The sequence below is a fragment of the Pelophylax lessonae genome (genome assembly GCF_965119305.1).
Source record: "Pelophylax lessonae genome assembly, chromosome: 5".
NCBI classification, from domain to species: domain Eukaryota; kingdom Metazoa; phylum Chordata; class Amphibia; order Anura; family Ranidae; genus Pelophylax; species Pelophylax lessonae.
Window position 1 is genome coordinate 390,379,907 of NC_138772.1, and position 13,054 is coordinate 390,392,960.

Below are 13,054 nucleotides of genomic sequence, written 5' to 3' on the forward strand. Positions count from 1 at the left end.
CCTGCAGAAGACCTGCCAGTGTCATGGATTGTTCTCAATCATTGTCTGGGAAGACCAGGTGATGTCAATCTCAAAGGTTTTAAATGCCCAGACTCATCTGACCTTGCCCCAACAATCCGCACCATGGGATCTTCTAAGCAGTTGTCTAGAAAACAAACTGAAAATAGTTGACGCTCATAAAGCTGGAGAAGGCTATAAGAAGATAGCAAAGCATTTTCAGATGTCAATATCCTCTGTTTGGAATGTAATTTAGTCATCAGGAGCAGTGGAAGTTAAAGCAGGATCTGGAAGACCAAGAAAAATATCAGACCAGCTTGCAGGATTGTGAGAAAAACAATTCAAAACCCACGTTGACTACACGATCCCTCTAGAAAGATCTGGCAGACACTGGAGTTGTGGTACATTATTCCACTAGAAAGAGATACTTGTACAAATATGGTCTTCATGGAAGAGTCATCAGAAGAAAACCTCTTCTACGTCCTCACCACAAAAATCAGCGTTTGAACTTTGCAAATGAACATATAGACAAGCCTGATGCATTTTGAAAACAAGTTCTGTGGACTGATGAGGTTAAAATTTAACTTTTTGGCCAGAATGAGCAAAGGTACGTTTGGAGAAGAAGGGGCACAGAATTTAATGAAAAGAACCTCTGTCCAACTGTTAAGCATGGGGGTGGATCAATCATGCTTTGGGGTTGTATTGCAGCCAGTGGCACAGGGAACATGTCACGAGTAGAAGGAAAAATGGATTCAATAAAATTTCAGCAAATTTTGGATGGTAACTTGATGTCATCTGTGAAAAAGCTGAAGATAATAAAGAGAGGATGGCTTCTACAAATGGATAATGATCCTAAACACACCTCGAAATCACGTTGGATTACATCAAGAGGTGTAAACTGAAGGTTTTGCCATGGCCTTTCACAATCTCCTGACCTCAAAATAATTGAAAATCTATGGATAGACCTTAAAAGAGCAGTACGTGACAGACAGCCCAGAAATCTCAAAGAACTGGAAGACTTTTGTAAGGAATAATGGGCAAAGATACCTCGAATAAGAATTGAACGACTCTTGGCTGGCTACAAAAAGCATTTACAAGCTGTGATACTTGCCAAAGGGGGCAGTACAAGATATTAACTCTGCAGGGTGCCCAAACTTTTGCAGACGCCATTTTTTTTGTTTTCTGTAATTTTGAAAGTGTCGATGGAAATAAAATCTAACTTTTGACATATTATAAGAATGTCTAATCTGTAATTTGATGCCTTTTGGAGATTTTCCCATCCATTTTTGGCTTCTTTATGCACATTAATACAAATTTTTACCTGGGGTGCCCAAACTTTCGATCCCCACTGTATGTATTTTGCTGTATGTGTGTGTGTGTGTGTGTGTGTGTGTGTGTGTGTGTATGTATGTATGTGTGTGTGTGTGTGTGTATATATATATATATATATATATATATATATATATATATATATATATATATAATCTGTTGTAGGGAAGATGCACAATGTGCTGTATCCACTATAAATTCTTAACATATTGCCAGGTTTCTCTTGCTGTGTTTGTCCCCATTGGTGAGAATTTCTCCCACTTGCTGTCACTGCAACTAAGTTAAGGCCTCTTAAATAGGAAGATTTGCAAAAATAAAAATACTAACATTTCCTCAATGGTAAAAAAAGCCAGCAATAAAAACAAGATACTAGATTGTGCCCCTTCTATATTAAAAAAAAAAAAAATGGTTTGTGTAAAGGGACCCTGGCATCGGAGAAAAGCTGCTTTAGGCATATTGAAGGCACCAATATGCATATAAATAGCAACGGACTCTAAAACCAAATCACTGTGACAGACTGCGTCACAGGAATGTGCAGGAGGCAGGAAGAAGCAAGCAAATTTCAGGAAGTGCAGAAGCTTTGCTTGTTAGAACAGCCTGGCAGTTGGCTGCAAAAGCAGGGTTTTGTAGTCTGCTGCAACTATCTGCTTTGTACCTCTTAGGCAAGTTAGCAACTTTTGGTGTTTTTGTTCTTCGTGTAACAAATCAAAAATATTCCCTCTTTTTTAAACTCCCATATGGCAAAAACCTCAAATATATTTTGCATATTGCAATTAAAGAAGAGCTCCATTAAGCACTATTTATATTTAAACTTATCACATAATTTTTGTGTATTTTTACAGAAAAAGTAAGGCCTTCCACAGGACCGGTGACTCAGTCACTGAGTATCTTTTTTTAAAAGCCCCCCCCCCCCCCCAGAACCCTTAAAATTCACCACTCCTGACTGTTGCAGCCCTTACTAAAAACCTGTTTTATTTCGAGGAACAGTGGCATCACTCTTAAAGCCTTGTGATGGTGCTTGAACCCAGTGATTGTCTGCTAAATCTGAGCACTGGCAGGATGTGACCTGCTTGCCAAACCCAAAAGCACTGGGTTATGTCTTCAGCTGCAGTGCAACAGGGGCCATCAGTATACACTGGTAAGATGAGCATTAGAGGTTCAGGAGTAATGGCTCACACAAATGCCTGGTTTATGCAGTTAGCTAATTTGAGATTATTGGCTCTCTCCAAGCTTCAGTACTGAATATAAATTGGTATTGGTAATATGTAGAGAGCTGCCCAGCTCTGCTATATGAAACTGTAGAAATATTGTTTAATTTTAGATTGGTAATGTGACCTGAAACTTTTCCGGCAACCAATTTCTTTCAATGCAAATGATGTTGCATGATGAATGCATTGCTGATGTAACTCATTTAGTTCTTAATTATGAAAACCTTCATTTACAAAATTTAAACAATTGTTATGCTTTTATAACAACTCTGCAGAATACCATTTAACTAATCACGGTTTTCTTTTTGTCCTCTTGATCTTACATTTTGTTTGCTGCTCTCTGCATCCAGCCATCTTGTTGTTCAATTGAGCCATTTCATTCCCCTCCACTGTCATGCTCTAGTTCCCCCTCATCTTCAAGCCGTTTACGTAGGAGATGTAAGGAGAACTCTCATAAGTCATGTGAGCCTGGATCAAATGTGGCTCAAATGTCTAATGAGCTTGAATGGGATTCTGAACAAAAAGGGAAATTATACCCCGATGAAGATGATATGGGTATAAGCTATAAGCAGCAAGCTGGAAAAGGCGGGACTCTGTTTTCTTTCTCCTTGCATCTTCCAGACTCATTCCCTTCTCTGCTGGATGATGATGGCTATCTTTCTTTCCCTAACATTTCTGAAGCCAATTTCCTGCCTGAAAATTTACAGCATTATCTTCCAATCCGGTCCCCATCCCTTATTCCATGTTTCCTCTTCATATTTTTCTTTCTGCTGTCAGCCTCTTTCTCTGTCCCATGTGCCCTCACGCTCTCTTTTCCTTTGGCTATGTGCCTCTGCTACCTGGAGCCCAAGGCGGTCTCCTTGAGTGCCTCACTTGACAATGACCTGAGTGACAGTTCAGATGATGAGGTGTGTACCTCGGCATAGAACACATCTTTTTTTTATTGTGTTCAGTGCGTTTAGTCCTAAATGATGCTAGACTGCTACCATACTGGTCCGACTTTCAGAGCCTCATTTTGTCTGCTTGCTAATATTTGGAAGTTTTGTCCTTAGGTCACAAGGGTTAGGCACAACATATGGAAAAATGCACGTTCTTTTGTGAACTACTTTTCTTTACCTAACTGTGAATATTAATATGGACAAAATGTACGGTATTGGTAGAATTCAGGATTTCTCTTAATACCTACTGTACGTTATATATTTCAGATAGGATGCAGAACCTAATGCAGATAATATAGCTACAATAATGGATGGTGTCAGCCTGCAATTTGTATTATAGAAAAAAAAATAATGCACAGCCTTAAAAGCAGAGCAATAGCGATGTCATGCTCTTGTCTGTAAAATGCAGATCATAAAAGAAAAGTCATGTTTCTAGGTACCTTATAATCAATTATGAAGGAACCTTCAGAAAGTAACGTCCGTGCTTCTGCATCTGTAGCATATACAATTTGTACCAAGTCTAAAATCAGTTTTACCCATTTACCCATTCATATAACAGTTGTAGAATTTTTTTAAAGCTAGCAACTTAGACATATTTTCCTGATAGTCATAGCTTGTGCCTGATCCTTTTTACCCATTGTGTATCATATGATGCATGTTCTGTGTCTGACATGTCTGCATTACATTGGCTTTACACATTGTCCAAGCCGGAAGTGTTGTGTAAGTCATTTTGGGGTTCCTGGGTAGTAGTGTATGCATGACAAGCCATGTCTAGCTTGTACCTAGAAAAGGGGAAGGGTGAAACCTAAAACACACTATAATGGAACTTTTTATAGTCATCACACACAATATACGGGCAGCTATTTTATGAGCTACTAATATCATACAGGAAAATTCCACTTATAAGATCACTGGGGTACTGTGCCTTTATGAACTTAAAACAAATACTTTTGATACTTCTGATTAAGCAAAAAAAAAACTAGACGACATCGTTTGTATTTAATAAGTTCTATAAAAAGGCAACTGCACCCAAAACTGATATTTTTATTTTGGCTGGGCTCTAGTGGGTTAAACAACTCAGTGTTTTAATATCTTTCAGAGATTCCATTGGTTACATAACCCAGCAGTACTGTCTTTACTCCTCCAGCGGGGTCCTGTCATTCATTCATATGATTTGCTTATTCCGGTTTAAAGATCTATCTGGGGAGCATAAAACCAACATTTGGTTCAGTCACAATGGTCGTACAGTATTGGGAATTGTGGTGGGAGTATCTGATCACTGGAGTCTAGTAAATATTTAAAACTGCATGACACTCAACTTAAATACATATTCATTTTGGGTGAAATTGATTTGTCATTTATTTAAAAAAAAAAACACTAGAATATCTCCTTTTTTAGATTAAAAACATCCCTTTTTATCTGCTTCCTAAAGTAATAATTTTTATTCAAATGGCCCTGTTTTTAAAATATATCCAAATCAATGTGACAGATCAAATATGACAATACAATTGTAAATCCCAGTATTTCAGTGTTCATTTTAAGTAATTTAGAATGTAACAAAATAGCAGTTTTTATGTTTTGCCTGTTTCGTAATGCAGACAAATCAGGCAACTAGGCAATACAATTATAAATGAGGAGCTGAAAGTGAAGAGGCTGTTATAGTAGTTTTATCTAAATATTGCAATCAAAAAGAATAAAAAAATCCTATTGAAGACCAGATTCAAATTATATGGGGAATATATACATATATGTATATAGTACAGCTTAAACCTTTAGATATTTGCTGATAACTGTTAACAATAGACATAGTTTTATGTAGACAAAAACATACTTTTTATCTTTTTTAAACTTATGCCTTGAGTATTCCTCAGAATCTGTTCTGTTTGTGTTGGTTTGCTTTTCTCTTATGTTTGCTTTCTTGGCTTTTGTTCTCTACAAGAGGCTATTGTAATGAGGGTTATATTGTGATTCTCTAACAACATGGGTTTATTCTTTGTTCCCGCTTGCGTTTTGGAATCTGTATCGTGTAAAATATTATAGACTGATAGTGAACAAACGGATACAGCAGCTGATGGTGAAACGACTGCCACGGAGGTGTGTAAAAATACAGATCACTCTCTAAAATGTATTTTGCTGGGTGTGATTTGGTTACCGTGTGTACAAATAATGTGTCTGCAGTGCTGCGTTTTAATATATTGATTGCTTCATTATTGCACAAAACCTACAGAGGGCAAAAAGTTGATAAAAAATGAAAAGAGAAATTGCTGTTCTTCTCATTTTTGATTTGTTGAGTTGTCAGTACATCATTTTTTGTGACTTCTACCAAATGTTTAATTTATTGCACAAATTTGTGGGCTGAAGAGAATTGTACCTATATACTAATGTGTTCTTCCTTGCTTGAATGACTGCATTATGAATATATAAGTATACTCCATAGACAGTTTCCTCTATTCTTCCTGATTGCTGGACAAACAAAAAAAACAAATCCTCTATGGCCAGCTTAAGTTTCAAACACCAACAACTTGCAAAATGTCAGTTTATCTTTCACTTTAGGTAAACTTTCTTTAGCTATGCATCAATTCGATTTTATGTTCAGATGTTTGCAAAAGACTTAGTCACATCCACTGTGCTGCATTGATAAATGAAGAACTACTAGCGTATACCATGCATAGATATCCTTCAGATAAATCTGTAAAAAGAAAGAGGGTTTATAAAATGATCACACTTTTAATACATCAAAATGGATTATCCAAGTGCCAGGATCTTGGTGCTCAATGTTCCCAACCCAAGATAAGGCAAGTAATCCTCAGAATGCCATTCATTTCTGCCAAATTTGTAAAAAAAAGTGCTAGGGGTAGGGACTTATTTTAGGGCTAATGATTAGGCATTTAGGTAGGTAAAGGTTAAATGTTGAATAGTGCAAGAGATACTTCAATTACTCTTAGAGAAGGTACAGATTTTTCACTTCCTCTTAGCTATTATATTTATGCTAAAGAAGAAACCTAAAATAATCTAAGATTTTTTCTTATAGTAGGGACATTTAGGTAACTAAATCTAAATAAAAATGGTTGTTAAAGGGCTAGTTCACCTTAAATGAAAAGGTAAACTTAACACTATCCAGTCCCTGCTGTATTTACCACCTTGGGTGATAAACTGTCAGTGCCCATGCAACCAGTGTAGATGCCAGGGGATTTGATCCAAGAGACTTTTATTAATTTTTTTTAAAGGATTTAAACAAACAAAAGGCATTACAAAGACATGCTGGTAGGTTACATAGTTACATACATAGTTTAATAGTAGTTGAGGTTGAATAAAGACATCAGTTCATCCCGTTCAACCTGTACAGGTGTGTGTGCCAGTGGCCTGATCATGTCCCATAACCCTGAATGTTGTAATCTGTGAGATGCACGTCCAAGAGTCTTTTAAAAGTAGCCATGCTCCCCGCAGCTACCACCAATTGTGGAAGAGAGTTCCACATTCTCACCGCCCTTACAGTGAAGAACCCCTAACGCAGCTCAAGGTTAAATTGCCTCTCCTCTTATCTCATTGTGTGGCCATGTATCATCTTGCACTCATTGAGACAAAATCATTTTTTACCTATGCGGGGTCCGCCATTGATGTATTTGTAAATCGCTATCATGTCCCCTCTTGGGCATCTCCTCTCCAAGGGGAATAAATTAAGCGCTTGTAATGGCTCTTCATAATTAAGGCGTCCCAATCCCCTAATTAGTTTAGCTGCCCTTCTTTGGACTCTCTCCAGTTCCTGCACATCCTTTCTGAGGATCGGTGACCAGAACTGGCCCGAGTACTCCAGATGTGGTCGGACCAGGGTTTTATAAAGTGGTAGGATTATAGCTTTGTCTGGAATATATCCCCTTCTTTATGCATGCTAATATTCTGCCGGCTTTGACAGCTGCAGCTTGACATTGCATGCTATTCCTTAGTCTATCTTCTACTAGAACCCCCAATTCCTTCTCCATCCTGGATTCCCCCAGAGGTTCCCTCCCTAGAGCATAATTTGCATTTGTTTTTTGCCCCCAAGTGCAATACCTTACACTTCTCTTTTTTTGGGTATGCGATTCCTTGAGGAGTTTATAGTTCAGTTTTAGCCATAATCCCTAAATATCTTTGAAGAAAGAGGTTTGGTGCCTCAAGTCAAGGTTTGTGGGACTTTAAAGGGGCTAATATACACAAAAGTATTCTAAGTATAAATATAATATTTATTTCAAAATAACATAAAAGAAATTATCATACATTTCTGGTTTAGCAGAACATATGTTACATGTGATGTATGGGCTAAGAACCCATAGGTGAGAGTGAAGGAGAATAGTATGAAAAAAGTGACATGGTGGAAATGTGACATTAGTCTCTCTCTTGTGGTCCGAACGTCTATGGTTGGCGTTGGATCTTTGTTGAGAGAGTGTTTAAATTCCTACGCGTTTCGGCGGGGGGCCTTTGTCAAGGAAAAATGTCAACCATCTTTAGATAAAGAAATGCCTGGGCCTGCTTGTGGTCCTCCGGTCCTCATATGAATCAACAGGATATAGCTATGGTTAAGTATATTCTCTAGACCAGTTGAGGGAAGAAAGTATTGGATCAACCCGTATTAGGTCAGGTTTTGCGACATAGAGTTATATAAGTAATATTGGTTCCAGCATTTGTCCACTAGGTGGCGTGTTGTCCCAACTGGTCTTGTAATGCTATACAGTTCCAGTGGTCTCCACTGTGGGGTGCTGGTCCAACTGTTCCTGTTAGTTTTGTCCTTTGGTTAAGGGGGAAGAAGGGTGGAAGGTCCGAGTAGCGTGGTCCGAGCGTCCTCACCGTCCCTCAGCATCGTGGACAAATGCTGGAACCAATATTTGCCATGTAGTTGCCCACTCTGTTATTTTGTTCAGGTCATTCTGTAGGATTTCTACATCTTGATGAGAAGTTAGTGCCCTGCATATCTTTGTGTCATCCCTTAAAAACTGTGATTGAGCTACTGATTCCGTCTGTTATTAATAAATTGAACAAAATTGGTCCCAGGACTGAGCCCTGGGGAACCCCACTTACCACTCCAGACCAGTCTATGTATGCGTTATTTATCCCCACCCTTTGGACACGCCCATGTAACCAGTTTTCCATCCAAGAACAAACCTTGAGGTCTAAGCCTGCAGACCTTAGTTTGTAGATTAAGCATTTGTGGGGAACTGTGTCGAATGCCTTAGCAAAATCCAGATACACAACCTCCACTGGTCTCCTCCTATCTAGCTCACAGCTCACCTCCTCGTAAAATGTTAAAGTGGTTTGGCAAGTATGTCCTTTTGTGAACCCGTGCTGATTACTGCTGATACTGTTGACCTTAGCAAATTCTTGGATATAGTCCCTTATCAACCCTCCCAATAATTTATATACAATTGATGTAAGTTAATTGGATCCTGTCTATATTGGCCCCAGTATGTGTATGAATGTGAGTTAGGGACTTTGGATTGGAAGCTCCTTGAGGGCAGGGACTAATGTGAATGTACAATGTATATGTAAACCGCTGCATAAATTGACAGCACAATATAAGTACCTGAAATAAATAAAATAAGTAACACTATAAAGAACACAACAAGCAGTGCAAGTTTTAGGCTCGGTGACCATACAAACAAGTAGGTACGAGATTTACAAGAAACCAGACAAGTACAGTGTAAAATCAGGTATTTAGTGAGGGGTTTTAACCAGTGGAGAGTTATCTGTTAATCCATATGTTCCATTTTTGGGAGAATTCAGTAAGTTTAAAGGTGTTTATTGCTAAGAGGCGTTCAAAGGTGTGGTTAGAGTTTACCATGTTCACTACATCCGAGAGGTTTGGCGACAAGTTTGTTTTCCATTTCCTGAGGATGATGAGCCAGGCTACGACTAGAATATGGATGACTACCGGTCAGTGAGCGGGTAGGTACTGCTCTATACCAATATTAAGCAGGGTCAGGGCAGGCTGTGACTTAAGTATTATACCTGTGCCGGTGGCTAAGAGGTGGAATACCTGAGACCAGAAGCTGGCAAGTTTAGGGCAGTGCCACAAAATATGCATGAGGTTACCCACTCTCCCCACTCTCACCAACACAAGGGGGAGGTATTTGGGGAGAATTTAGCTAGCCGAAAGAGTGTGTAGAACCACCTGTTGGTGATCTTGTTTGTCACCTCATGATGGCTAGTACAATGGGAGGCCTTCGAAATTGAACCAAGAGTGGCCCACCATTGTGTGGGGGAGAATGGTGTGCTGAGGTTTGTTTCTCATTTTAACATGGGGTTAGATTCACAAAAAATGCATTTAGAAGAGTGTTGTAGAAGAGGGAAATCCCTTGTGTTTTTATGTGAGTACATTTAAGAAGTACCAGATGGCAGGAGGCAAGCACAGTGTGAGAATGGGGTGTTTTGCCCTTAAAGTGCAGGAGTCTCACACATGTAAAATGGTGATGCACAGGAATGCAGTGCATCTTGATGAACTCCTCTAAAGAGAGAGGGACATTATCTTTAAAAAAACGTATTCGCTTCCTGGATACCATATCTTAGAAAGGGTTTAACCATAAAAGAGAGAATCGTGGCTTGGAAAATTTGGAGGGAAAAGTGACATGGATTGGGGATTTGGAGCTCGATGGGGCAGAGATAAAGTATCTCCAGGCTAGCAGTGATGCTTGCATGGGTGCAGTCAGGGTTTGAAGGTTCCATAGTTTCCAGGTATTGCTAAGGAGGAGTAAATGCAGGTCTGAGATGGGAGCGACATTGCATTCAATGTCCATCCACGGGGGGGGGGGGGTCTGTGGAAGGGAACCAGTGTTTGAGTTGGTCCAGTTGCACAGCGCAATAGTAATCTTTAAAATCAGGGAGGCCCACTTCGCCAAGCGATCTATGTTTAATTAGGTGAGAGCATCTAGCCTCATGATCCTGCCAAACCTAGAATTTAAGGGTTCTAGACAGGGAGGTTCGTTAGTGGGTAAGGACAGGAATGGGTAGTGACATGAATACATTTGGGGTAGGATATTCATCTTAATTTTCACACCAGGCTATGCCTTTGAGTTCCCCATCAAAGCAGGGGTTTGTAATTAGTGGCTGCCAGGGAGGTAGGGAAAGCAGTTAAAGTGGAGTTCCACCCATTTTAATAAGTTGAGATGTACCTAATCCCCTTAAATATGTTTTTACCAATGCAAACTATTTTTTTTTCTTTTTTGTTAGGAAATACCATTTTTCTTCTTTATTTACCCGCACTTCCGGGTCCTGCTGCCTATATGCGATTACATCGCTCGGCGATTCGCAAGGGCTCCTGGGATAGCGGCGTCATGTATCCCAGCAGCCCCTGCAAATTACCTGTGGCAGAGATGATTCGGGATTAGTCAGGAGCAGAATATCGTCTGCAAAGAGGTTTATTTTGTGTATAGAGCTAAGGAATTGGAAACCAGTAATTCCTGGATGTGAAGAAATCGCCTCTGCCAGGGGCTTGATCTTTAAATTGAAAAAAGATGAGGATAGGGGCACCTCTGTCTAGTCCCATTAGAGATGGGAAAAGATTTTGATAGTAGGGCAGAATCATTCACTGAGGGGGGTGAAGTATAGGGCCAATATAGCAGTTAGGACGCTACCTTGAAAGCCAAATTTTTCTAGAACTTTTGACCTATAGAGCAAGTGTACTCTGTCAAACGCCTTTTCTGCATCCACCGAAAGGCATTCCAGGTTTCCCTGCAAAGTGAATAATGTTAATTTGGCTCTTCGCGCTAGCTGCCAGGGGATTTGAAATCCCCAATCTTCCCAGTCTTCTTTTTGCAGCACTCTTGGGATGGATCGCATTAATGTTCTGCAATGGTGCTGACCAATCAGAACATACTCTTTTACCAGGACAAGCAGGAAATATTTCCCGAGTGGGGGACACAGACTTCTGTATATACATGACTGATATACTAACCTTTCTCCATTCTGTCCAAATCCTAAATAAATGTTTTAGCATTTTTCATTTAATTTTTTGCCTTTCTAAGGACAAATGTAATCTTCCCTAACATTTGCCCCTAAGAGAAAAAACCTTTAACATTTGACCAGAATAGTTAAATAACATTCGACCAACAGAGAAAATAGAAATTATAGGCTAAAAACATTTGTCCAGAAGAGGAAATAATATAAGGGATGCCTCTGCACTGTGTACAAATTGTAAAGAGATTCCTGTAATCACCATCGACAGTGTAATCAATCTGCTACTGGAGAGAGTAAACTCCTATACAAAGTTGATACAATGGTGAAGAGATGGAAGTAAGGTAAACAATGGCGTTTTGTCTCTGTAACATTACTGTCAACTTGAGGATCTATACACTTTGTACACAGCGCAGAAGTCCCCCTCTTATTTATTGGTCAAATGTTCTTTATCCACTTCTGGACCGGAAGGATTTACCCCCTTAATAGCCAGGCCATTTTTTGCAATATGGCACTGTGTTACTTTAATTGACAATTGTGCAGTCGTGCGATTCTGTACGCAAATACATTTTTTCCCACAAATAGAGCTTTTCTTTTGGTGGTATTTGACCACTTCTGCGGTTTTTATGTTTTGCGCTATAAACAAAAACATTAGCGACAATTTTGAAAGAAATTATTTTTTACTTTCTGCTATAAAAAACAGCTAATAAAATGTTAAAAATCTTTTTTTTTTTTTTCAATAATTTAGGCGGATATGTATTCTGCTACATATTTTTGGTAAAAAAAAATCCCAATAAGTGTATATTGATTGATTTGTGCAAAAGTTAGTGTCTACAAACAATGCAATATTTTTATAGCATTTTTATTTACTTATTTTTACTAGTAATGGCGGTGATCAGCGATTTTTAGCGGGACTGCGTCATTGCGGCGGACAAATCGAACATCTAACTGACATTTTGACACTTTCTGGGGACCAGTGACATTACAGTGACCAGCGCTAAACAAAAATGCAGTCACTGCACCAATGGCAGGGAAGGGGTTAACATTGCGATCGCGCCATCTAGTGGCTGTTGAACAAAATGACACAGGTACATCGTTTAATGCAATAGAGCCACACTGCCACAGTATATACACGCCGGTCGGCTGGCAAGTGGTTAAGGCCCGCTTCAAATTGGCGTTCAGTCTAGATCCATCTATCAGTTTTTCAGATGGATTCAGACTAAACCACAGTGCATGTGTATGGATGTCAAGAGGAACAAGGCTGCATCTTTTTATGTTTAGCTTGATCTGAATCAGTGTAAATGGATGTCATTCATTTGTCTGTTCTGATAAAAGAGGTTTATCAATCTTTTATACTTTTGTCACCTCGGATTGGTCTCTGCAACAACATCCAAGAAAAAACGGATGCAAAAACAGATGTACACTGATGCGACCTGAACTATTGACAGCTGTGCAAACTGATGTAAACTGAATCTGTTTTTTCTTTCTTTTCTTTCACCCTGTGCATGGCAACAAATAGAAACTGACATTTTACACATATTACAAACGTCACGGGTATTATTCATGAATTTGGAGCAAAAGCTGAGACATTCGCCCAGCAATTTTTTTTTATTCATTTTTTTTAAATCAATTTCTATGCTTTCCTACAGAAATGCTGGTAAT

At 39.1% G+C, this 13,054-nt stretch overlaps 1 protein-coding gene across 13 annotated transcripts in view; it reads left to right on the forward strand.

Moving 5' to 3' along the window:
• EPB41L3 (erythrocyte membrane protein band 4.1 like 3) overlaps positions 1-13,054 on the forward strand; it is a 294,466-nt gene that overhangs the window by 230,401 nt on the left and 51,011 nt on the right. For 10 of the 13 annotated variants that reach the window (XM_082259291.1, XM_082259293.1, XM_082259290.1 and 7 more), the window contains exons 13-14: positions 2,885-3,442; positions 5,513-5,566. The exons of 1 other annotated variant lie outside the window; for it this stretch is intronic. In XM_082259291.1, the coding sequence (XP_082115417.1) occupies positions 2,885-3,442; positions 5,513-5,566 (612 nt within the window). The remainder of the gene's footprint in view (positions 1-2,884; positions 3,443-5,512; positions 5,567-13,054) is intronic. 2 more of the 13 variants (XM_082259295.1, XM_082259296.1) reach the window with 1 other exon arrangement.